The sequence below is a fragment of the Podarcis pityusensis genome (genome assembly GCF_964106645.2).
Source record: "Podarcis pityusensis genome assembly, chromosome: 4".
Lineage (NCBI taxonomy): Eukaryota > Metazoa > Chordata > Lepidosauria > Squamata > Lacertidae > Podarcis > Podarcis pityusensis.
Genome location: NC_138027.1, coordinates 94,437,632 through 94,464,146, shown reverse-complemented (window position 1 = coordinate 94,464,146; position 26,515 = coordinate 94,437,632). Strand labels below are relative to the sequence as shown.

The window sequence follows — 26,515 nt, the reverse complement described above, 5'->3', positions numbered from 1 at the left end:
GTGCGTAAGTTGCCGCCTCTCCTGGCTATGTTGCCTTGTTAAACCTTTCTGTCTGGACAGCCCTTCAATTCGTGGCTGCCTCAGTTGCTACCAGAATCCGTCAGTGGGCGTTTCTTAAACCTTTTCCAACATAAAAGTTGTTTGACACCCAGTCTCCTCCTACTTTCTCTGCGCGGAAGTCTTCTGCGCAGGGAGGGCGTGGGTAGCGGAGGACCAGTGCTCTCCCCGCTGGTGTCCGGTGAAGAGTCTGGGAGCCCTCTCGCCGATTCCCCCATCTGCCCCTCCTTATTCCTGGTGTTGCACTGAATTGCTTCCCCATCTGCTGAGCTGCCTCGCTCCCTGCTGGGCCCTTCTCCAGCATCATTGGAGAGCCTTCCCTCCACCTCTAGCTCCGATGTCAGTTCCCTGACAATACCAAAAGAGGCTAAGAAGAAAGATTTCACTGTCAAGGTCCAGGAATGTGGGCTGATGCTGGGAGGATGAAATACAAACCCGGGGTAGTAGTAAATCAGTTTCCAGCGGCTTCTTGTTTGTGACATGGTGGGCCTAAATTTTGTTTTCATTCTTGCCCTTGAACTCAGGAACTTGAACCTTCACTCCCCACCCCAAATGTCTCTGACAAAAAATTTCCTCCTGTATTTGCAATATAAGACATGGGTAGGGCTGGGGAATATATCGTCCAAAACAGGTTTGAAGTCCGTATTGTGATATCGGTTTCATAATTTTTGACCTGGCAATATATCATGAATCATGATGTGTGCTTTTGTGCTGTGCAAAAATCAGAATGGGGGGAAATCGGCGAAGCCAGCCAATTCCTCTACATAATTCCATCCTTATTTCAGACGTTATGATATATCAATATATTGCAATGTTTAGATGGTGGTATGTTGGTCTTGAAAACCAACTATTGCCCAGCCCACATGGGTGGAATACATTTTCTTTTCCCTGTTAATGGCTGTATTCCCTTGGGGTTGCTCTGTTGGGGTCAAATGTTGATGGTTAAACCAGCAGTGGCCAGGACCAGAAGGGGCTGGGGCCATTCTTTTTCTCTTTCATGCCCCACCTAGCAAGTTGCTGACAGACGGACTGATTGCTGTTGTCTGAACTGATCCCTTGCAGATCTTATAAGGTTGTCCCAAGGTAAAGAGATATTGCTAAAGATCTAGGACTGAATTAAAATAGGATGCTTTTTTTGGACAAAGAGATTGGAAAATTGGGATGGAACACACTTATGAGTGAAAACATGGGAAATTGGCATGGATTGGAACTGGACCCACCCATTTTCTAATAGTTTTGCTAACTGGTCTTGAAGGGGGCCAGGACTTTGGTCCTTCTTATGAGCCCTGCAGCAGGGTAAAATTCAGGTGTTTGCCTAGGCATTGCTGTGATCTATGGTGGGAGATGCTCTCCCCATGGAACCAGTTTATAATGATTCATCTAAGGTGCAGCTAGCTAGCAACTTAGCCCCCCCCCTTTGTGTGTGTGTGTGTGTGTGTGTGTGTGTGTGTGTCTGTCTGTCTGTCTGTCTGTGCTGGGTTGGAACCATAGTGTATGCATATATATGTGTGTGTGAGCTGTGTCTCTAGTCTTGGTAAAGCTGCATTTGTTTTTAGTGCATTTGCTGATATCTGGGAAATCATCCCTTAGGAGTTATCTTGTAATGGAGTAAGCACATGGCTTTCTTGTACATAAACATATCTCTGAGGTATTAATTTGCTGTTCCAGATGAGATAACTCAAGTCTGTTATGGGATTTAATAAAATAATAAAATAGCCTTTACATCAAACGCTGCTTGTGGAGAGTAAAAACCAGTTTGGTGGGGAAAAGACAAATGGGCTTGTGTTGTGCTCTTATCTCTTTATTTTTATTTTTTCTATTTGATCTTCCCACATTGCAGAAGTCCTGGAACACACTAAGCATGGGTCTTTGTCAAACTGTGTATGGGGGGGGGTGTTTGTGGGGAGTAAAGTGGTTGCAATTTTCTCCACTTCCACCAGCACACTGTGTGCTCACCATTAAACCATGGTTAATCTTGACCATGGTTTAAAGTGACATGTGAGAGGCATTGTTATGTGTCGTTTGAGGTTGGAATCGGTTTTAGTTTTGAAAAACAACTTTTGGATAATGATGAGATCAGGGTAGTTTATGGTGCGTCATTTGTAAGATATAGGCTTGTCCTTGTGAGTCATGTTGCCTCACTTTCAGATTGTTTGGAAAAAGTAATGTTGACAGGGTGTGTTGGAGGAATGATGCTGATTTATAAAGCACATCACTGTTTGGTGGTGTTTTGCTTAGAAACCTCAAAAGACCAGGATCTGGACACAGTGAATTGTGTACACAGATTGGCTTCCATAGTTGGCCTGGAAGTCAAGGACTATTGAGTACAAGGTGTTCCTCAGTAGAAGGTCCCGACAATGCGCTACATACAGCATAGATATGCACAATAAGAAGCTCTGTGCTTCAAATGTTGCCAGTATTGTCATGTGAGAGGTGCAGGAAGAGAAGCTGGCTTCATTCCCAGTCCTTTACTTTCTCTAAAACAAATCCCACAGAAATCCTTTCATAACAGTAGAAACCTTCAACAGTTACGTTCTTCTAATGCAGGAACTTATCGCCCATGTATGTTTTGAAGATACACCTGTTTACACAGGCATTCTCTTAATCTTTCGACCTGTGTCTCACGTTTTAATGGGATTGTTTTGTGGCTTATTTAAATTATGGATGTTTATAATACCTGTGCAATTGGTCTTTAAACCTGTAAACCACTTAGGAGCCTATTTTGGCGGTTTATAAGGACAAAAGAGCTTGCTTGATAAGCCAGAGCTTCATCTAGTTCAGTATTCTCGGGGTTACCAACAAGATATCTGTGGGGAGCCTGCAAACAGAACCAAGTCTGGAAAATACTGTGAACAAAATACCCTACAATGCAACTAGAGAAATTAGACTTCTCTCTCTTTCTCTCTTTCTCTCTCTCTCTTTCTCTCTAGGCACTTCGTCTGAGCAATGCAGCCATGACAAAGACTACAACGGGCCAGATTGTAAATCTTCTATCAAATGATGTGAATAAATTTGATCAGGTAAGGCCCAGTATTGATAGCGTGGAATTCAGATAGTGGTTTGCTTCGGGGGAAACAAGCCACAACCAGCTTTATTTCTTCCATACTCTAGGAGGGATTAGTGAATCGGGAGTCATTGGCATGTTCACAGTAAACCACCCATCACGATTTAACCTGAAGCACCCAGTGTCATGACAGTATTGAGCACCCAACTCTAGGGGTGCTTTTAGCACCTTGTTCTTTTATATGGTGAACTCTCTTCTGAAAAAGGGCTCACAGTGAGGGCTTGTCCACACTTCTGTTTGCGCCATGCCTAGAAAGCATGGGTCCATATTTAAATATGCTCTCTGTTCCTGTTTTTGAAAATGATGATGATGATGATAATAATAATAATAATAATAATAATAATAATAGAAAGCATGGGTCCAAAAGGTTTTCTCCTTGTCCTGTTCGTTACCCATGGTGCTAAATCAGAACAAACATCCATCTGGAGGAAGCACTCTTTTTTTCCTTTCAGTTATTATTGTTATTTATTATTTATTGAATTTATATACCGCTCTATACCTGGGGGTCTCAGGGCTGTTCACAGAATAAAATCAAGATATAAAACCACAAAATACATAATAAAATTGAATTTATAATGAATTTGAAAGACATAGATATGTTCCTGTCACATTGACTTCCTTTTAAATTGTTTGGGGAAAGTAATGTTTTTCTCTTCTGATTTAAAATTCTACATAAAAAAATTCAAAGATGGAAAGATTCTTTGCGGTGGATTTTGTTTTGTAACATTATGTAATGGAAATTTTATCTGTAAATTGTCAAGGCTAGTACAATAAAGCTGTTGTTGAAGATGATTGAAATAATTGTTTGCCTGCAGGCTAGTTCGCATACAAGCACACACAAACTGCTGCCTCCAGAATTTTTCCATCCTTGGTTCAGGTGGACCTGCAAATATCTGCGTGCGAACTAGAAGTGGCTTTGTTTTCTTTCAGCCCCATCTACATGTATATTTCTCGTTCGTGTAGAAATTTATCCATGAGTCACACAGATAGTACTTTTTTTCTAAAAAGAATGTTTAGGGGTACTCTCATTTTGGTTCAAGAATATTACCATTTTATAGTTCAAATCAGGAAAAATAAATGCAGTAAACGGACAAAAGTACAAAGATTCACAGAATGTTTAGGGGTATACGTACCCCTGCGCCCCCCCAGAAAAAAACACTGGTCACAGGCATCTCTGAACCTGAATTTGCCATTGCTGCTAAAATATGTGAAATACACCTGCAACTGTCACACTCTCGGTTCTAATAGCTGCTTTCAGTAAAGTTGTGTGTTTCTGTTTCTGCAGGTGACTATTTTTTTGCACTTCTTATGGGCCGGACCCCTTCAAGCGATAGCAGTAACGGCGCTTCTTTGGCTTGAAATTGGCCCCTCATGTCTTGCGGGAATGGCTGTTTTAATTATTCTGCTTCCTCTGCAAAGCTGCCTTGGGAGGCTGTTCTCATCGCTGAGGTAAAAGCGTTTGGCGTCTCGTGATTTTTGTTTCAGAATGTTTAAAAGATCCCTAGAAATAAACCTGCCAACCTCATTTTTGTTTTGGTTTGTATTTTGTTATGTGCACATTTTTACATAAAGTATTGGAAAAAAGGAGTGTGTTCATTCAGTGGAAAGAACAGAAAGCACCGGAAGTCCTTGCTTGTATGATACAGGTTTTTGTTTTTTGTTTTAATCTTCATGACATCTTGTTTTTGAACTATTTGCTTGGGCAATCAAGAGTAAGGAACCTATTGCATTAGGGCGGGTTGAAATTTTCAACTTTTAAATTCAAGAAATGAGGGGTGCTAAAAAATAGTTTGGTTAAATTAATATATTTTAGTTTTATTCGGTAAGTAAACTGTTTGTAAAATTGCACAGAAATCAGTGATTGCCCAAGTACTTGCAGTTATATTCTACTTTATTTATTTATTTATTTATTTATTTAGCATTACCCAGTATTTTCAAAAGGTAAACTAAACATTCTCTGGTTTTTCCAAGAGCAGCGTATGTGCTTTTAAAATCAAACATAGATTTACCAAACTAAATACTGTCCGATCGCAAAAATAATAGCAGGTTTGAATTCCCTCACACCCAAAACCACGTTTTTAAGACCGCTTACGGAAGAAATTTGCAAACTTGAGCTTTGACCGCCTAAAATGACATGCTCTGCCATTGCATTCTCTTTTGGTTGACGTGTCTGCTTTAAAAGGCATTAAAGAAAAAATGTGGCAAATTCTCAGTTACTGCATTTGTTGAGGTTTTGAAAAGACAAATTGCTCAGTGGTAAGACCAACTATTATTATTATTTTATATATATATATATATATATATATATATATATATATATATATATATACACCCCACTCACCTGGCTGGATTTCCCCAGCCACTCTGGGTGGTTCCCAATAGAATATTATTATTATTATTATTATTAATTAATTAATTAATTAATTAATGTGATAAAACATCAAACATTAAAAACTTCCCTAAACAGGGCTGCCTTCAGATGTCATCTAAAAGTCAGGTAGTTGTTTATCTCCTTGATATCTGATGGGAGGGTGTTCCACAGGGCAGGTGCCACTACTGAGAAGGCCCTCTGCCTGGTTCCCTGTCACCTCACTTCTCGCAGTGAAGGAACCGCCAAAAGGCCCTTGCTGCTGGACCTCGGTGTCCAGGCTGAACGATGGGTGGAGACGTTCCTTCAATTCAACAAAACTAGTGACTTCCCACTCACCCAACAGCAACATTTATAACCCAAATTGCATACAATTGCGTTTTAAGGTTTGGGCAGTATGTATTTAGATTCTCAGTTTTATCCCTCCAACAGTTCCATGAGGTAGGCATGGAACTTCGCCAAGGCAACTTCAGTGAACATTATGACTGAGTGAGGGATTTTTCTTGGGTCCAGCATTTTTTCAGCCAAATGTCAGTCTACAAAAAAAATGTGATTTTTTTTTGCCGGGCTTCTTAAAACCCTGTGAGGTTTCCTTGTTGCAGAGGGAATTCCAGAGTTGTGTAATATTAAGCCTTTAGGTATATAAAGGTTATTCTAGATTGCAGAAAGGAGCAGGGCTGACTCATAATGGTTTTGAGGAAATAAATTTGGGCCCTGCCCTCATGGTGTCCCTGAGGGTATCTTTTACTTCCTTCTACAAATGCAGCCAGCATATTCATGCCAATAGGGGAAAGTGAAGTTCTGTACTTTGAGAGGACAGAAGGGGAGAGGACTATGGAGGCAAGGACCAGGAAAATATCTGAGAAGAAAGAATGGTTGCTCCTGGTGGACCTTGTTCACCTTCTTGTCTTTGCGTCTCGGGCAAGATTCCCTCAGTGTGGATCCACAACCCACGGCTTGCCACCAACTTCCCCCCCTTTTTTTTTTAAATGATATTTATTAAAATTTCAAAAGGAAAAGATTACATTAAAAAGAAAATTAACAGTAAAAAGAAAAAATACAAAATACAAAAAGAAAAACCAACTAAAAACAATTCCATCTTTTCATCACTTCTTTTACATTTACTTGTTTCCCAGACCTCCTCATACCTCCCTCTTTTGTATTCCAATTCAGTTTATTAGTCCAGCGATTCCTTTCCCTCTTTTTTAGTCCTGATCTTTAATCCTGATATATTATAACATTAAATTTTTAGATATTAAAAACCAATTTTTCCATATTCTTTTATACCATTACCGCTAGAAACTGCTTAACTTCAATCCGTCATCATTCTAACATTCATTAATTTTGCAATATTTCTGTAAGTAGTCTTTAAATTTCTTTCAATCTTCTTCCACCGACTCTTCTCCCTGGTCACGGATTCTGCCAGTCATTTCCGCCAATTCCATATAGTCCATCATTTTCATCTGCCATTCCTCCAGTGTGGGTAGATCTTGTGTCTTCCAATGCTTTGCAATAAGTATTCTTGCTGCTGTTGTAGCATACATAAAGAAAGTTCTGTCCTTCTTTAACACCGATTGGTCGACTATGCCCAGGAGAAAGGCCTCTGGTTTCTTCAAGAAGGTATATTTAAATACCTTTTTTAATTCATTATAAATCATCTCCCAGAAAACCTTAATCCTTGGGCACGTCCACCAAAGGTGAAAGAATGTGCCTTCAGTTTCTTTACATTTCCAACATTTATTATCGGGCAAATGGTAGATTTTTGCAAGCTTGACTGGGGTTATGTACCACCTGTATATCATTTTCATAATATTCTCTCTTAGGGCATTACATGCCGTAAACTTCATACCTGTGGTCCATAACTGTTCCCAGTCAGCAAACATAATATTATGTCCAACATAATATTATGTCCACCAACTTCCCCATGGGGAGTTTTCCGGAAGAATGAGGATGGCAGACAGCGATAACGCCAAGTACCTGACCCGGTTTTAGCTGCCTTGTCCTGCCTCTTCTCAAAGCCATCTGCCACCAACTCCACTGTGGGGAGGTTCTTGAAGAATTAATGTTTTTTATTTTTATTTTTTTAGTATACCACCCTATACCCGCAGTTCTCAGGGTGGTTCACAGGACAAAATCACAATATAAAATCACTGATAATACACAATCAAAACAAAAACGATTCAATTAAAAAACCCTCATGAAAATTCCTCAGCCTTTCAGTATGAATTTCTCCTGATACGCAGCTTTTTATATTCAGCTTTGAATAATGTATACATTTCTCTGCGAGCAATTTCCTCTAATCAAATGGATTTTTAATGTCATTTCACTAATATGTTCATCTTTATGCACGCTGCCTCCTAATATATGCATTTTTGTAAATGTCTTTGGATTGGAGGAATGCATCACACAATTCAGATTTTTTAAAAATTCCAAGGGAATGGGAGTATTTGTGCACTTTGCTGTCAACCTTTAAGCTGCTTCAGAAAGGATGGCAATGGCGCCCGCCTGAGAGGTGCCCGAACTGAGTTCTGACTGGAAAAAAAGCCCTGGATAGCCGAAAAAAACTTTCCCTCATTCATTCATTCAATGTATATCATTTATATCCCACCTTTCCCTCCATGGAGCTCAAAATGGCTTTTGTGGTTCTCTCCTGTGCTACTTTTCCAGAAAAAGAGGCACCAGAACTTACTATGAATACCTTTGCTTATCATGGCAGTGGCACACACTTGAGATGTGCCAGAACAGAGTTCCTGCAAGTTCTGGCTAAAAAAAGCCCAGGTTCTTTTCCATCCTAATTTAATTCCCACAACGACCTTGTGATATAGGTTGGTTTGAGTGACTGGCTCAAGGTCACCCATAGGTCTATTGGAACAGCGTCAGAAGCTTAAATGGTTCTCTAATCTTAGGTAAACAGTTCACTAAACAGTTATTCATTAGCATTCGTACATTCTTTCCGCTTGGAAATAACCTATGGATGTCTGCGGAATAACCATTAACCATTTTGGGGCCCATATATATATATATATCCTAGAGGATGTTTTTTTAAAAAGACAAAAACCAAAAGCTACAAATGGTTTGATTGCAACTTTAATAGCTTCCTCTTGAAATTGCAGGAGCAGAACAGCAGCCTTCACAGATATAAGGATCAGGACCATGAATGAAGTCATCAGTGGAATGCGGATAATTAAGATGTATGCTTGGGAAAAGTCATTCGCTGATCTTGTGAACAACATGAGAAGGTAATGTTGAACGCTTATCCAAAGTTATGGACAGGCAGCCTTGCCAGCTTCTGGTTTGCTTAGTTTTTTTGTTTTTTTAAAAAACAGCTATATAGGAGTTTAATGGTATGTCTTCTTCCATGTCTCAAGAAAAGATTCCAATAATTTTTTTTGGAGGACGTAAAACAATTATCTCGATGTGCCTGAATAGCCTGTTTCTTTCTTGCTTATGCAATGGTAACATATATTTCTGTAAGTAGTGGTGATGTAATAATAATTACTGTTGCCATATGCGGTAACTTAAACATATCGCCGTCTTTAAAACCTGAGAGAAGTACAAAGCGGGACACAGCATATTTTCAATTTGTCATACCCTGAGACCTCAAAAATGTGCTCCAAAAGAGCAATCCTATATATTGTATAAGCTATCAGGTATTTTCATAGAATTGTAGGGATCCTGAGGCTCCAGTCCCTCTTTTTTAACCTTTTTTGTTTTTGTTTTTAAAATTAGAGATATCTATAAATCCAACCACAGGAAATGAAATCATGCTCCTGCTATGATCTTTCTCCTCTCTTGTTTATTACTAAATGCGATTAGAAGAACAAAAGGACTTCGAATGCACTTCTCTCTAGATTGATTTATCGTGGTGTGTGTTTAAAATACGTATGTCTCAGAAGATCTCTTTGTGCATTGAATGTATTGTTATGTGCCATGAAAATAAATACTTATTAATCGACTCTGTTATTATAACTATTATTATTTTCAGGAAGGAGATCTCCAAGGTTCTCAAGAGTTCTTACCTTCGGGGAATGAACCTGGCATCTTTCTTCGTTGCCAGCAAAATCACCGTGTTTATGACGTTCATGACTTACGTGTTGCTGGGCAATCAGATCTCCGCAAGTCGGGTGTTCGTTGCGGTGTCTCTCTATGGTGCCGTGAGACTGACAGTTACTCTCTTCTTCCCTGCGGCTGTTGAGAGAGCATCGGAAGCAATGGTCAGCATTCGACGAATCAAGGTATTGTCTAAGAAACAAAAGCGGATGTTCTCTGGATATGTTTAATTGCAGCATTACAAATCCACAAAACTGCCAGTCCACTTTTTTTTGCAAGTCTCCTTCCTGTATCTATGTTAGCCTTTTGTGAGAGCAACTACTCTATTCCGAACTTTTAAATGGGAAGAGTACTGCTGGTGGTCAACAAAAGAGGTTCAAAGACTCTCTCAAGGCAAATCTAAAAAAATGTAGTATAAACACTGACAACTGGGAAACACTGGCCTGGGAGCGCTCCAATTGGAGAACAGCCTTTACCAAAGGTGTCATGGGTTTGAAGATGCTCAAACTCAAGACGAAAGGGAGAAACATGCTAAGAGAAAGGCACACTTGGCTAACCCTCACCACGACCAACTTCTGCCCAGAAACCTGTGTCCCCACTGTGGAAGGACGTGTGGACCCAGAATTGGCCTCTACAGTCACTTACGGACTCACTGTTAAAACCGTGTTGATGGAAGACAATCTTCCTTGGCTACAAGTGATCGTCAAAGAAGAAGATGTTAGTCCTTTGTGGCCTCTTAGAGGAAGCACACAAACATTTTGTCAGCATTTCTTGCCAATTTATTTGTCAGGATCAGCCTACCAAATTTGATAGGGCCACGCACCTGCCAATCTCACAATATTGCTGTGGCAACAAGCGATTGCGTTGTGCTGCTCGCTGGTCAAGTACCAGCCAGCTGGCTGGCTGTCAGGTGCTTGGGAACTACAGCACAAGGGATGCTTTGAGAAGTGCTAGGCGCAGGGCTCACATAGCACTTATTTCTCCCCTCCCTATGGTGGCAGGGAGAGAAGAAAAATAAGTCTGCATTTTCCAAACTTGGAGGAAAAAGGAGCTTGCTTTGGCTGTGAGTGTCTGTTTATTGGTATGTGGCAGCTAAACCAAGGAAGATTTAACCTCTGTTAAATCAGCCATTTAAATTTGACCAAACTGCGGGAGGCAGTGGAAGACAGGAGTGCCTGGCTTGCTCTGGTCCATGGGGTCACGAAGAGTCGGACACGACTAATCAACAACAAAATCAGCCATTGAGCAAGGGTTAAATTCTGTTTTCTGGCTGGGGGTACCTGTTCCTCGCTAGGAGCAGGCATCCACAAGCAATGTAGAATTGAACCGTGTCCTCCACATCAGCTGACTTCACAAGTAAAGTCATCTGACTTGTGGTTTGACCTCATGGGTGAAGTTAGATGGTTTGTGGATCATAAGTTTCCCATCCATACAGTTGGTGGGCACCACTGGGGGAAGCAACGCTTACCTGGCTGTCAGACCTCTGAGTCTCTGCTATGTTCTGCTTCATTTTAAAATTTACCTTTGAAGCAGCCTTGGGTCAGCTATTGATCTAGTTCTCATTATTAATTTTTTTGTGGGGGGGGGGTCACCCCTACTTTGCATGATTTGTAGAATGAAAGTGTAGTTTTCCAGGGTGGATTTAGAATTAAATATGCTAACTTTAAACTATAATTTCTTAGACAGTGATTTAACTTTTCAGGTGTGTTTGAAGGCTGCTCTTCCTGTATGTTCACAAGGAGGTGGTGGGTTCTCAGTTTTCCTGACCTGAAGCTGTTTACCAGTTAGCGCCATTTATAGTTTCTGAATGTGGCTATGTAACCTTGTGATTCACAAGGAAATTCTGGGTTATTTTCACTATGCGGTTCTGCTTTGTGCTCAAAGAAGTCTTTGTGCTTTCCCCCCGCCCCCGTTGGTGCAGAACTTTTTGATCCTTGATGAGATTTCTGAGGTCAGCCCGCAACTCAAAACTGGCAGTGAAAATACACTCCTTCATGTGCAGGATTTGACCTGTTACTGGGACAAGGTAATATCATTTCCCCCCTCACTTTGAAACAGCAAAATAGGAAGGAGTTAGATTTAATCCCAGAAGTACACTTCTTCTACAGCTGAATGTTGTTGAATTCTCTTTTTATCATTGATTTAAGCTGTAAGTGGCAACGGGGAGCCAATTTGGCGAGTTGTTGTAGGTTTTTTTTGGGGGGGGGGCAGAGGCAGGGAAGCAATCTTCTACATCAGAAGCTGGTGTAAATTAAGACAGCATAAAGTTACACCAAATCCAAACCCTGTTCAGCAGCAAGGCTACTGCCGGCTGAGACACCCTAAGCCTGGCAGAGGGAAAACAAGCCTTTAAAATAGTGTTTTTTTTTTAAATTTTACTGCCTTTATTGCCGGCTTAAATGGTTTCCAGATTGCATGATCGAGTTGAACAGACTTAGGCTCCAGCCTGTTTTCACTTCCAGTCCAGTCCCGAGCCTAAACATTGGTCCAGCACATCCACTGTTCGATTGTAACAAGATCTCTAATCCGTTTAAAAGAAATATTAAAGTTATCTATAATAACAGTTTAAAGGCAAGTAGTTAAAACGTTGAAAATCAATTAAATTCAGCAATAAATAAAAAATATTAAAACACTTGGATGTCTTCGTGCCTGGAAAGGCTTTCCTTAACAAAAATGTTTTAAGCAGGTACTGAAAATAATACAACAAAGGCGCCTCATTTGGTATACAGAGATTCACTTGTGCACTTACTCAATTTTATGAACTCTTGAAGTTCTCCTTAACATTCTGTAATCATTCAGTAGGCCCCATTTCACCAAGCATATGTTATCTTGCTATCTCAAATTGCGTTCTCTGTATTCTTTCTATTCAATAGCTACCTTCTGAAACACAGTGTTATGTTTGAATCAGATTTTCTGTTGAGTGAAAGTGCAGTACAACGAAGGCGATATCATGGTCACAAAGGATGTGGCGGGATGGTTTGCGTGTTGTGAATGAGTGTGTGTTAATAATGGGCTGATGCTGCCACCTTGTGGGGCTTTATAAATAATATTTCAAAAGGGATCTTCCTTCAAAATTCAAACCTCCCAAAGTTCAAAATGTATCAGTATTAAAGTTTTTAGAACACAGGTATGTGAGCTGAGGCTTGGGTTTTAGTGGAGACTTGGTTTCCATTTTTTTATTGATTATTGATTGCTTATTTTATTTCTATACCGCTTAATATATTAAAAATATCTCTAAGCGGTGTACAGGAAACTGAAGCGACAACAGCGTAAACAAAATATTACAAAAAGACACAGTTACATATAAAGATGTTACATTAATACGAAGTTTATATATATACACACACACATGCATGCATATATATATATATATATATGTATAATTGAATCTTGAAATCTTATTGAATGATCTCATTGGATAGTATTTTTGTATTTCAAGAAACAAATAGAAGGAAAGATGGCACTGAGCTATGGTCTAGAAAACATGTGGACAGGTTTCACTCTGAAACAATGCTGAGAGAATATAGATGTAATTATAAATCGCTTGAAGTTTCCACCCTGATTCTTAACCTATTTACTTTGAAACAAATACTATTACTTTCATTGAACCCTGTTTCCAGATACAGTGGTACCTCAGGTTACATACGCTTCAGGTTACAGACTCCGCTAACCCAGAAATAGTGCTTCAGGTTAAGAACTTTGCTTCAGGATGAGAACAGAAATCGTGCTCCAGCGGCGCGACAGCAGCAGAAGGTCCCATTAGCTAAAGTGGTGCTTCAGGTTAAGAACACTTTCAGGTTAAATATGGACCTCCGGAAGGAATTAAGTACTTAACCTGAGGTACCACTGTATATTTTATTGGGACTGCAGACTTTTCTGATTCTAATACCTGTCAGAATTTTTTATTAATTGTTCTTTTGTTAATGTATAGGCTCTGGAATTGCCGACACTTCAAAACATTTCAATTACTGTCAGACCGGGAGAATTACTAATTGTGATTGGTCCTGTAGGAGCAGGAAAAGTAAGTCATAACTCAGATTTTTACACTGCTAAGAATTACTGTTAAGTTGTTCACAAACCATCCAGTCTTTTAATTTTGAGGCAGGTGGAAGGTGGTCAAAATAGGTTTTAAAGATGTTGCAAATTGCAAGAGCTGTGATGTCCTAAGGCTTCAATCCATGGACGCAGGTATTATTTTTGTCTGTTATTATGGCATGTACTTTTGTGTTTTCATATTGTAAACCACCCTGTGATCTTTGAATGAAGGGCGATATGGAAATTTAATAAAAAATAGAACATGCATATATCTGTCATAAGTGCTAAAAATGCTTCCCAGTTTGCTTCTAAACAAAGAGTGTGTGCCCAGATTTGGGCATTCACGTCTAGGTTAACTAAGTGGAGATAGACATCACCTGGGAAGACAGGCAAACTAATGCGAGTGTACTGGAAGACGCAGAGATCACTAGTATCGAAGCAATGATTCTTCAATGTCAACTTCATTGGACTGGTCATGTTGTGCGGATGCCTGATTATTGTCTTCCAAAGCAACTACTCTATTCCGAACTTAAAAATGGAAAGTGTAATGCTGGTGATCAACAGAAGAGGTTGAAAGACTCTCTCAAGGCAAATCTAAAAAATAAATAAATAGTATAAACACCGACAACTGGGAAACACTGGCCTGCGAGTACTCCACTTGGAGAACAGCCGTGACCAAAGGAGTCATGGGGTTTGAAGACGCTTGAGTTCAGGAAGAAAGGAAGAAACGTGCTAAGAGGAAGGCACGCTTGGCATACCCTCACCGTGATCAACTACTGCCTAGAAACCTATGTCCCCACTGTGGAAGGATGTGTGGATCCAAAATTGGCCTTCACAGTCACTTACGGGCTCACTGTTAAAACCACGTTTATGGAAGACAATCTTACTTGGCTATGAGTGATCTCCAAAGAAGAAGAACTAAGTCGAGATAGACATGAGCGTTTTGCCCATGTGCCTGGTCCCCTCCTTCCTGGTAACTGTGGTTAGTAGGATCTGAAGCAATGGTTCGGAAGATGTTTTTTGGGGGGTTATTATGGTTTGTTCTGATCCTAGTAACCACTGTTTCCCAGTTTAGACTTAACAAGAGACTATGGTTACTTAACCTAGGAAGTCTTCAGTCGCAGCATGCCCAGAGGGGGAGAAAGGAATCATAGAGCACATGGCTATTTCGGCTTAATAAGTGTGTGGCTGAGGATCACACCAATGAACTGAAGGATGTAGACCCGAATAAATGAATGAAATACATTACTCAGGTATTCCAAACTCTTGCATTGCGTGACAGCCCAATCTGTACTGCTGCTGCAGTATAACGAGAGATCTGCACCTCTGCAACTAAAGCAGATTGTTTTGCAGTCATACAATCCCCAAAAAAGCTTTGCTAGAGAAAAACTGTGCCAAGATTTAGGGTTGCTTTGTGTATCCAGCTCTAACTGTGTCTCTTATACTTTGCAAGGTAAGGTAAATGGACCTCTAACCATTAGGTCCAGTTGTGACCGACTCTGGGGTTCTGGCGCTCATCTCGCTTTATTGGCCGAGGGAGCCGGTGTTCAGCTTCCGGGTCATGTGGCCAGCATGACTAAGCCGCTTCTGGCAAACCAGAGCAGTGCACAGAAACGCCGTTTACCTTCCCACCAGAGCGGTACCTATTTATCTACTTGCACTTCGTGCTTTCGAACTGCTAGGTTGGCAGGAGCAGGGACCGAGCAACGGGAGCTTGCCCCGTCGTGGGGATTTGAACCGCCGACCTTCTGATCGGCAAGCCCTAGGCTCAGTGGTTTAACCCACAGCGCCACCCATGTCCCCCGTGGTTAGGTTTAGCCAGGGCTTTTTTCATCTGGAACTTACCGGAACCCAGTTCCGACACCTCTCAGGTGGGCGCCATTGCCATTATAAGAGGCATTCATAGTGAGTTCCAGTAGCCTTTTTCTAGAAAAATAGCACTGGTGTTAGCTATAGTTATGTCTGGTGCTGTTTATTAAGTCTTCACCCTGGTAAAAATAGGTGCAGGAAGATAAGGTGAGGGAGCAATTGAGCTCCTCTCCCAGTTGCTTGACAATAGCTAAAAGCATTATGTTGGCTCGTGTAATAAGGGTTGCAGGAGGTGAGTGGATTTGCATGTACACATTTTTTCCTGCACCCACCGAAAACCTTAACTTTAATTATTTTTTCTCCCCAACGCTTTCAGTCTTCACTCTTGAGCGCTGTCCTTGGGGAACTGTCTGCAGCCAAAGGTTTCACAGATGTTCGAGGGAGAATAGCGTATGTTTCTCAGCAGCCGTGGGTGTTTTCTGGAACCGTAAGAAGTAACATCCTCTTCGGAAAAGAATACCACAAAGAAAAATACGAAAAGGTTCTCCGAGTTTGTGCTCTCAAGAAAGTAAGTCCTTGTCATTGAAATTCTACTCAATATTGATCCGGAGCAGAACTCAGACGTATAGTTAGCAGAGTAAAACACATTGCGGGATTCCCAAAAAATAGACAGGAGGCAATTAAATATTTCATCCAGCAGAGCTTTACTGCTTCTGAAGGCAAATGAGCATAGTGGTCATAAATCCAATACATTCAGGATTGGCACTGTCCATAAGAAATCCAGTTGCAGCAGACTTAATTTTTACTTACAATAACTTAAGTCTAAACCTTAACACTATGTACAGTGGTACCTCAGGTTAAGTACTTAATTCGTTCCGGAGGTCCGTACTTAACCTGAAACTGTTCTTAACCTGAAGCAGCACTTTAGCTAATGGGGCCTCCTGCAGCTGCGCGCCGCTGGAGCACGATTTCTGTTCTCATCCTGAAGCAAAGTGCTTAACCTGAAGCACTATTTCTGGGTTAGCAGAGTCTGTAACCTGAAGCATATGTAACCCAAGGTACCACTGTATACTATGTACAGAACACCACACCAGGAGGAAGAGAGAAAGAAAGTGAAAGTGAAACCCGGGCTCCTTCTGGCCCTGCTTTTATCGTCAGCATGACCTTAACAGAAAAGAGATAAGAGAATCAATTTAAACTAGCTGTTCTCAGCTTCTCTGAAGGAATAACCCAAACATCATGAACCTTCTGATTGTTTCTTTCACACAGAGAAGCTTCCAGAATCCTCCTGAACTAATCAGAATAGGAAAGTTCTCTACACATCAGATCAATACTTTCTGCACTAAGAAATTTAAACTGACAGTCCTCCCCATGGAAGCTTTTTTTGAAAAACTTCACTCTGTGCAAGTGACCATTCAAAATGCATTTAATGAATAATTAGCAGTGAGGGTTGTCTCCCGCGAAGTTTTGTTGGTGCAAGGACATCTGCTCCTGCAGTGGGATTTCCCCTTCCTGTGCTTGCCCTGATCTAAATCTGCTTCAGAGGGTTAAGGAAGTCCCAGAACATATTTGGGGGGAAGACAGGAGAAATGCAATGGTGCAGGTGTAAACTTTTTGCAGCTCATAGACCTCTTTAAATAGCTAATATTTTTAAAAACTGCATAAAGGTTAGTTAACATAGCCAAAAAAATACCTACCGATTGAAACTGCCTGCTAATGAATTAGCATTCCAGATATTTTAATGCTAGTTTAGTATGGGGTTTTATCACTTGTTAGGTTTTTAAAAACTTTTGGAGGCATGTCATATACACTCACCAGTGTTACCAGCCTCAAGATCTTCAAATTGGTTACATGTCTAAGACAAATGCAAAGCTCTGGATTATTACATTAAAAAACTGCATCACTTTAATATCAATAGCAGTAATAACAAATATCCCGCCTTTCCTCCCAAGGGAACATTTACAAGTAAAATTATCAGTAGCAATTTGCTTGACATTACTGAACCTGCTGCGGCAGGAAAAAGTAATTTTGGTATTGGCACATAAATACCTCTGTGTTTTCAGTAAGTTCTCATTAATGGATGGCTGATCATACTTTAAGGGATGAGGGTGGTAGTGTGGTCTAAACCACTGAGCCTCTTGGGCTTGTTGATCAGAAGGTTGGCGGTTCGAATCCCCCTGATGGAGTGAGCTCCCGTTGCTCTGTCCCAGCTTCTTCCAACCTAGCAGTGCAAAAGCATGCCAGTGCAAGTAGATAAATAGGTACTGCTGCAGCGGGAAGGTAAACGGTGTTTCCGTGTGCTCTGGTTTCTGTCACGGTGTCCTGTTGTGCTAGAAGTGGTTTAGTCATGCTGGCCACATGACCCAGAAAGCTCTCTGTGGCTAAACGCCAGCTTCCTCGGCCTGAAAGTGAGATGAGCACCACAACCCCATAGTCGCCTTTGACTGGACTTAACCACCCAGGGGTCCTTTTTTTACCTTTACCTTAATTGATGGCTGATCATACTTTAAGTTTGGTTACAGTATATATGCTAGAACAGCTTTTAAAGTCATCTCTGTTTGCTATTTAAACAAGAAAACCCTAAGAGAAAATAATGTAAGTGAGGAGATCTTTCACACTGTCCTGATTATAGGAGTGAAATTTGGAACGGCAAAGGTTATTATTATTATTATTATTACAGCCGCGAAATAGTGCTGTTGGCTCCTTAGGGTGGCATCTAAAACGAGAGAATGCTTCAGAGCATTTCAGCTCTGAGAAGACCCTTTTCTTTGATTTGGCAGGTGTGATGTAGAAGGGGACACTGAACCAGATTAGCTAAGAGACATGTATTTTGCTTGGCAGCTTGAGAAGTATTATGCAGTGGATCCAATATATGGTGTGTTATGATGCTGCTATCAGTGGAAAGATAGCGGGGAAAGCAGACAGTTTAAAAGCTTTTGCAAATCACGCTTGTTTTTCTTTAAACACAGTTGATACCTTTTTCTAATCTTGCGTGGCAGTATTAAAACATTCATCACCTTCTAAAATTCAGATTCAGGTTCTGTGGTGTTTATAAAGGATATAAAACACATTTCTTGAAAGGGGAGAAAAATCTCTCACAACATTTGAAGCTTAGTAAACTGTGTGATGTACATTGGCTTTTATCCAAAGCTCTTTCATGAATGAGCATAGCAATTTTTTAAAATTTTGATGCAAGGCATTGGATGTATTATTTAACCCTGCAGTTGAGCTGTTTTAATTTGAGTAATAGGATCCTTAATCTACCCATTATGTGGACTGCTATGCAACAATAATTTTGTTTTAATACGTGTTGAAGCGTCAAGTAGACTAGGAAGTTTTATTAGACAGCTTTATTTTAAAAAGGTAGCACATAGTTCCATGCCATCTGTTTTTTGGTAACAATGTGATTTAAATTTAATAATGGAACAAATAATGAATCCACATAGCATGGCGAGTGTTCAAAGTGTGTTGTGTTAGCTCAGTAATCTTTATGACAACCCGCTGAGGTAGTTTAGTTATTACTGCTCCCATATTACAGCTGAGAAGACTGAGGCGGGAGAAAGTAGTGTGGCCTAATGGATTCCTTCTGATGAATTTGTGTTGCTCTAAATTTCTTGATGACTTCCTTTGCTAATTCCCTCGAATTCCTTCTGCCCAGTTCTCAGTTCATTAGCTAGATTCTGCTGCTTTGAGCAATAACTTGACCATCAATGGTTCTGTTGCTCTTGGGTTTTCAAGTGACTATACAGTTTGTAAAAATTACTGCATTTCAAGCAGTAACGCCTTTTCTATTTTTAACAGGATATGGAGCTGCTGGAAGATGGAGACCTAACAATGATAGGAGATCGAGGAGCTACACTGAGTGGGGGACAAAAAGCCAGAGTTAATCTTGCCAGGTAAAGTGGGACTTTCATTTACTAAGATAGCCCTTTTCTGCTTAGAAGTGAGGGATGGTGATAGCAACTACCTTAACATTTATATGTTATAATTAAAAACTGATACGTTGCTAATTCATATATACTTTAAGGTGATGTACACAAATTTCAAACAGTACCAGGCAGCTATTTGGAGCAATATAAAACATCAATTTCACAACAGCCCTAGGACAAAGCAGCAGAGCAGAGTATGACAGATTTAAAAACCTTCTTAAAGGGGGAGGTTTTAACTATCCTTAAAAGGACACAAGGAAGAAGCTGTACATTCCTTTCCTGGAAGAGAGTTCCAAAGTGCCTTCAAAGGAAACCACCGTAGCATTTTTCCTGTATCCGAAATACACATGTTCTTAATATGTTTTCAAACATGGCTTAAGGCAGGGAGAGGGACCCTTCTGCCCTCCAGATGTTGTTAAATTACAAGTCCAATTATCCACAACTGTTGGCCATGGTTTGAAATGGGTGCCTAAGGCTGAAATCTTAATCTGAAGCCATGGTTTGGGGAGGGACAGTGCCATGTCTGCTCTGGACTCTGTGTTTATGAAATAATGGGAGGTATTTAGATATATAAAAAAGAGCAGTTTTTGGTTCAAGGTGAACCAAGTGGGTTGAAGGAGAGGATTTAGATTCGGGTCACTGAGTTTCCGTTTCCTGTTCCTTTCTTTAATATTGGAGTGCGGAATTTGTGGCCTTCCAAATGTTCTTTAGACTCGTGTCATCCCAAGCCAGCCTAGCCAATGGATGATGGGAATTGTAATTCTTTTGGTAGTGACCCGTCTGCTATTTCTTTACATGTTTTTAGAGCTGTGTATCAAGATGCAGAAATCTACCTCTTGGATGATCCCTTGAGCGCCGTGGATGCAGAAGTTAGCAGGCATTTGTTTGAAAAGTATGTAACTTCCAAGTGTCTTTACATTTTGTTTCTGTTAAGAGTAGCACAGTACAACTTATGCCTAAATGTTCACTTTCCTGCTGCTCATTTTAAATAAACGCAAGGCAGTTGTTTAATGTGGGAGCTTTTGAAAATGCTCAAATTTAGAGTGCCCGCCCCCAAGGCAGCCATTTTGTGACCAGCGTCCATGGCACTCTCTCAAATTTCCAAATGTGTCCACTGGCTCAAAAAGGTTTGCGACCCCTTGTCTTAAGAGACTTTCTGGGCCTCATCAATAGGAGTATAGCATCTAGATCAAGGGAAGTAATAGTGCCACTGTATTCTGCTCTGGTCAGACCTCACCTGGAGTACTGTGTCCAGTTCTGGGCACCACAGTTCAAGAAGGACACTGACAAACTGGAACGTGTCCAGAGGAGGGCAACCAAATTGGTCAAAGGCCTGGAAACGATGCCTTATGAGGAACGGCTAAGGGAGCTGGGCATGTTTAGCCTGGAGAAGAGGAGGTTAAGGGGTGATATGATAGCCATGTTCAAATATATAAAAGGATGTCACATAGAGGAGGGAGAAAGGTTGTTTTCTGCTGCTCCAGAGAAGCGGACACGGAGCAATGGATCCAAACTACAAGAAAGAAGATTCCACCTAAACATTAGGAAGAACTTCCTGACAGTAAGAGCTGTTTGACAGTGGAATTTGCTGCCAAGGAGTGTGGTGGAGTCTCCTTCTTTGGAGGTCTTTAAGCAGAGGCTTGACAACCATATGTCAGGAGTGCTCTGATGGTGCTTCCTGCTTGGCAGGGGGTTGGACTCGATGGCCCTTGTGGTCTCTTCCAACTCTATGATTCTATGATTCATGTGTGTATGTGTGTGAGTTCACCTTTTGTTATGCGCACGCATGGACTGGTGGTGTGTCTTACAAAAGAATGTGTCGTGTGTGAATCAGGTGAACCCTGTTTTCCGTACAGGGTGCATTTAAAAATAATGTTATCATTTCAGGTCTACCGAAGTCAAACTCTGCTGACTTACTGTTGGATATAAAGCTCACCCTCCGCTATACACTAAACTGGTGGTGCTGCTGCTTCACAAAACACAGAATGGCACTAGAGCATAGTGGAAGGACGAGTAAGTGGCTTTTTTTATACTGCAGTGGTCTCCCTTTGCAAGCTTTTCAGTTTTGCCTTGGCAATTTAGATAATGTAGGGGTATTTGAAGTGTGTCCAGAATTTGTTTTTAAAAGTTGCACGTAGGGCATCACACTTTTGCACGGGCCGTGCCGAAAGAGCAGTGCTGAATATTATTGCCACATTATTTAGTTTGAAAAGGCAATTGAAAGGCTTCTGGGCTACCCATGTATATTCTGCATTTTTGCAGCCTGGTAATAGTTGCAAACTGCACTTATGAAAAAGCCACTTACACGTTCCGTTCAAGTTAGCCATAAACTCTAGTTTTGTCTCCTTTTCTAATCACCAAACTTTATGTTACGAGGCCAACCAAGGCTCCTTGCTCCTGTTTGGATCATAATACTCTTTCATAGGGGAGAAGGCGACTCTCGGCCTTTCCCCTGTCCGCTAATTCTCTCCTGCCAGAGCTCTTCCCCCTTTCCTGTTTCTAATCCAGTTTCTCAGGGGTCTGACACCACAAATAATCCTGTCTGGGAATGATTTTGAATAGGTTTCGTACTTCCCCCGCTCTTCCATTTGCATTACCTCAGCAAAGGAGAATTTGAGTATATGCGTTTGCTGAGGTAACGTGTAGTTCTGCCCTTTGCACATGCTTGAGAAATGAGAAGTTTGTTAACGGATATTTTTCTACTGCAGCTTTGTTGCATTGGGCTGTAAATTACCACTGTTTGTTGTGGAGGTGCGACAGTCTATGTTGTGAGCTCAAAGCTTGCAGTCATAGGAAGGGCTGTAGCTCTGTGATAGAACATCTGCTTTGCATGTAATAATAATAATAATAATAATAATAATAATAATAATAATAATGCTTGTATACTGCCCTTCACCCTAAGATCCCAGGGTAGTTCGCAACAGAAAAATACAAAATGAGAATGCAAAATACATCCTAAAACAAACACAAACCAATAACCACAAACACTATTTAAAAAGCTGTAGAATTTTAATCAGCCAAATGCCTGGCTGAAGAGGAACGTTTTTGCCTGGAACCTAAACATACGTAGCAAAGGAGCCAGGTGAGCCACCCTGGGGAGAGAGCATTCCACAGACGGGGAGCCACTGCAGAGAAGGCCCTTTCTCATGTTGCCACCCTCTGGACCTCTCGCGTAGGAGGCACGCGAAGAAGGACCTCAGTTGATGATTGCAGGGTTGGGGCCGGTTCATATGGGGAGAGGCAGTCTTTGAGAAACTGTGATCCTTAGTTGTTTAAGGCTTTATAGGTCAAATCCAGTACTGCTTCGTTTCCCAACATACCTCCACTCTGATGCTAAAACCATCACAATTTCAACTAACACCAAATATTGCATAGTTACATTCATTGCTTAGATTGTATTTGGAAACAATTCTGAGTGTGTGTTGTTGTTTCATTTTTTATTTTCATTTTCTGTAATTGCGTAATAATTGTGTGTTATAGGTTTGAATAATAATAATAATAATAATAATAATAAGCCCCACTTTTCCAGTTTCCTCCTCCTCCACACACCATTATGACTCCTATGAAATTTAGTAGGATCAGCACTTCTTGAATCCAGAGACTGTTTGAATTGAAGTTTTATATTCAGGTTTTTATTTTGAACATTGTGGGATCCTCGCTACTAAAACACAGCAATATTTAAACTGCTCATTTTTCATCCGTAAGGACAGAACCTTTTGCTTCTCACTTTAAGACTTAAACAACAAACACGCACAAATGTTTTTAGAAAATCAGAGTTTAGTTCTCATCTTGTTTCTTTTGCAGGTGTATCTGTCAGGCTTTACATAAAAAGGTGACTATTTTAGTGACCCACCAGTTGCAATATCTTCGGTCTGCAAACCAGATCCTAATTTTAAAGGAGGTAGGTGGAGATAAGATTATCTCTAGAAAACTGACGGTGTTTTATTGGTTTATTTAGTCTGAACAATGTTACAACAATTTATAACACAACTAAATCTGTTCCAAATGGAATAGAATAATACAACAGTGTTGGGTGGTTGTTTTTATTTTAAAGATGTAAAGTTTTAAAGGGAAGAAGGAAAATAGTTTGTTCAGCCCTGGAGTGGCTTTGTAATTACAGAGGAAGCTGAAGTATCACAGCTAATTAGCATGTTAGTTTTCATTGCACTTTTAAAAGAAAATTTGAGTGGCATTTTTCAGTAAACTCAACGAGACATACAAAATAGCGAGAGCACCAGTAAGAAAATAGTTATAAAACAGTGCAAATAATCTGAAGCCTAAAGTACAAATTATGGTGTGGGGTGGGGTTTTTTAAACTATTGTTCTATGACTTGCACTGATTTAAAAGAAATGCGAAAAACATCAGTTGAAGGTGTTTAGCTGCAGTTCTTAAAGCCATTAATTTCATGTTCTTGAGATAGTCCCATCGACTTTGTTTTTACTAATTCAGCTGGTTTAAAATTAGAAAGAAGAGGGGAGTAGAATTTGCTGCATTCTAAGCACATCTCTAAAAAATCCCACTTGAAATTTAAGAGGATTAGAAGTTTTGTTAAGGGGTAGAGATTTTCAGTCTGATAGTCTGCATGATGAGTACAGAAAATAAGGTGATAACTAATTTAGGTAGCAATCTTACGCAGAGTTTTCTAGGTGTAAACTTTTGGACTTGCTTCTCAGTAAACGTGCACAAGATTGTGCTGTTGAGGCTGCAGTCCAAGACACACTTTCTTAGGAGTAATCTCTGACACGAAGAAGCAAGGAGGGCATTAATCCCAAATTCCTGTTTGTAAAAACTATTTTCCTATTCCCCGTTTCCCTCCCCACCCCCCAAATAAAAACACACCACCTGTTTATTATTCCTTGATAGCTGGTTCTCATGCCATGCAAAGCCCTTGTTTGTTTGAAACCATGGTTTAATTGTGAAAGTGCCCCCCTGTGGCTTTTAATGGGGCACAAAAACCCCAGTATGGCTTTTCATGGGATATGAACCTGGAGCATGGTTTGTTAAACAAACCATAAATGGTAAGCCACAAACCTTGACAAGTCATAGTGAAGGTGTGCGGGAGACATGTTCATGATTAAGCCATAGTTTAAAATAAATGTGACATCTGAGTAGGGCTATTATTTCTCTCCATTTGTTTTTTAAAGGGATGGTGGTAAAGAGATTATCCAGACTGCAAGGCTTGACAAGAAGGGTAGTGATTTTCTATTCTCTCCTGCTGGCTTCAGTGTAGCATTTGAGTTTGCCAGTTGGCTTGTATTGCATGTCATCTGAGATTAGAGAGAGACCAGGAAATTATCTGCAGAGTGATAGGATATCTGTTCTTCCTGCCTTGTGACTATTACCATAGAGAACTGGTGCAGACATCACGATAAGCCATGGTTGTTTATCATGTTGGGAAGTGGTTACAGTGTAGCCCAGTTGTTTGCATTCGCTGCTCTCCTCTCTCCAGCGGGGAAAAGATGGGAAGCATTTTTCTTCAGCTTTTGATTAACTACAGTTTAGCGTCACATCCAAACAGTAGTTAATCTTAACAATGGTTTGTTTAAAACAAGTCTGTTTTCAAATCCGTGGTTTGAAATTGACTTGATGTTCCAAACAAAGCATAGTTAAGATTAACCACGCATTTGTTGGGTTAGCTGACATGACAATTTGTAGCTAATAATAATAATGAAAAGGAACTCCTTACATTAGCTGGGGAGAGTACATGAGCTCAAGGCTCACTGTGGCTCATTCCCATCGTGATAAACCATGGCTTATTTTGTTGTCCTAATTGCCTCATTATTTCAGAACTTCAAAAACGGGCAAAGAAAAGATGCATTTTTTGTCCTATATGAAAAGAACTCCTAATACCTTACTTGGGGGGTGCATGGGGTGTTAGGAGAAGGGTGGCACCTCTGGTGGGGGACACATTGTGTTCCTCCTGGGGTAGTTTGTCCACCTGTGGTGCCCACCCTGTGTTCAGCTTTCACCTGTGGCTCCGGTTTTGACTGGCCAGCCCAGCCTGCTGAGGGTGGTCGATGAGTCCCAAGCCCTCGGTGAATACAGTGGTGCCCCGCAAGACGAATGCCTCGCAAGACAAAAAACTCGCTAGACAAAAGGGTTTTCCGTTTTTTGAGCTGCTTCGCAAGACGAATTTCCCTATGGGCTTGCTTCGCAAGACGAAAATGTCTTGCAAGTTTGTTTCCTTTTTCTTAACACCGTTAATACAGTTGCGACTTGACTTCGAGGAGCAACTCATAGAACGCAGTGTACATAGTAGCCTTTTTTGAGGTTTTTAAAGACTTTGGTGATTTTTGAAGCTTTTCCAAAACTTCTTTTGCAGCCATTTGGTAAGTTAAGCTTTTAAAACTTTTTTGGGGGGTTTTGGATTTTGGGTTGGTGTGTTTGGAATTCAAGGACTTGGTGTTGGGGAGGGGTTTGCAAGAATCTGGAAGCTTGTGTGTTTTTTTTCCTGCATTTTTATGATTTTCTGTGACCATTGGGGCACTCTGCTGTTTGTTTTAAAAAAATTCTGGATTTGAATTTCTGTGTGCTGGGTGGCTAGGGGAACAGTTGGGGAGGGGTTTGCAAGAATCTGGGAGCTTGTGTGTTTTTTTCTGCATTTTTATGATTTTCTGTGACCATTGGGCAACTCTGCTGTTTTTTTAAAAAAATTCTGGGTTTGAATTTTGAAATGCTCTTTACAGTATGTGTGACTTTAAAGAGCACTTAATAAACTCTTGTTGTACCAAATTTGGCTTTGTTTGGACTTTTTTTTGACCATAGGAACGCATTAATTGATTTTCAATGCATTCCTATGGGATTTCGTGCTTCGCAAGACGAAAAATTCACTAGACGAAAAAATTCGCAGAACGAATTAATTTCGTCTTGCGAGGCATCACTGTAAGGGCTTCCCTTGTATTTGAAGATAGGCTCTGATGGATTGAATGGGCGAGACCAATTGAGTCCAACAGTCAAGAAGGTGGTTTCTGCACGTGCTCTAGAGGGAAGTAAGGGGCAGATGAGACTCATCATCCTGGGAAGATATTTCATCTAGAAGGAAAACTCTGGTCCAAACCTCCATTGCCTTGTGAGATATCTTCATGAGAAGAAAAGGCTGAGGAGAAAACCCCATACGAATCTGGAGTAGGGTGCCTAAGGCGGTTGGATGGGGTATGGACATCTCCTTTCAGCAACTCCTGCAGCCAAGCTGGTGCCAAACG

At 40.6% G+C, this 26,515-nt stretch overlaps 1 protein-coding gene across 2 annotated transcripts in view; it reads left to right on the top strand.

The window, feature by feature from the left end:
* The window catches only part of ABCC4 (ATP binding cassette subfamily C member 4 (PEL blood group)), a 134,235-nt gene that overhangs the window by 21,431 nt on the left and 86,289 nt on the right, over positions 1-26,515 (top strand). For both annotated transcript variants that reach the window (XM_081002949.1, XM_081002948.1), the window contains exons 5-14: positions 2,988-3,077; positions 4,407-4,570; positions 8,603-8,728; positions 9,475-9,724; positions 11,461-11,565; positions 13,471-13,560; positions 15,760-15,951; positions 19,185-19,279; positions 20,118-20,204; positions 23,117-23,213. In XM_081002949.1, coding sequence (XP_080859075.1) covers positions 2,988-3,077; positions 4,407-4,570; positions 8,603-8,728; positions 9,475-9,724; positions 11,461-11,565; positions 13,471-13,560; positions 15,760-15,951; positions 19,185-19,279; positions 20,118-20,204; positions 23,117-23,213 — 1,296 coding nt within the window. The remainder of the gene's footprint in view (positions 1-2,987; positions 3,078-4,406; positions 4,571-8,602; positions 8,729-9,474; positions 9,725-11,460; positions 11,566-13,470; positions 13,561-15,759; positions 15,952-19,184; positions 19,280-20,117; positions 20,205-23,116; positions 23,214-26,515) is intronic.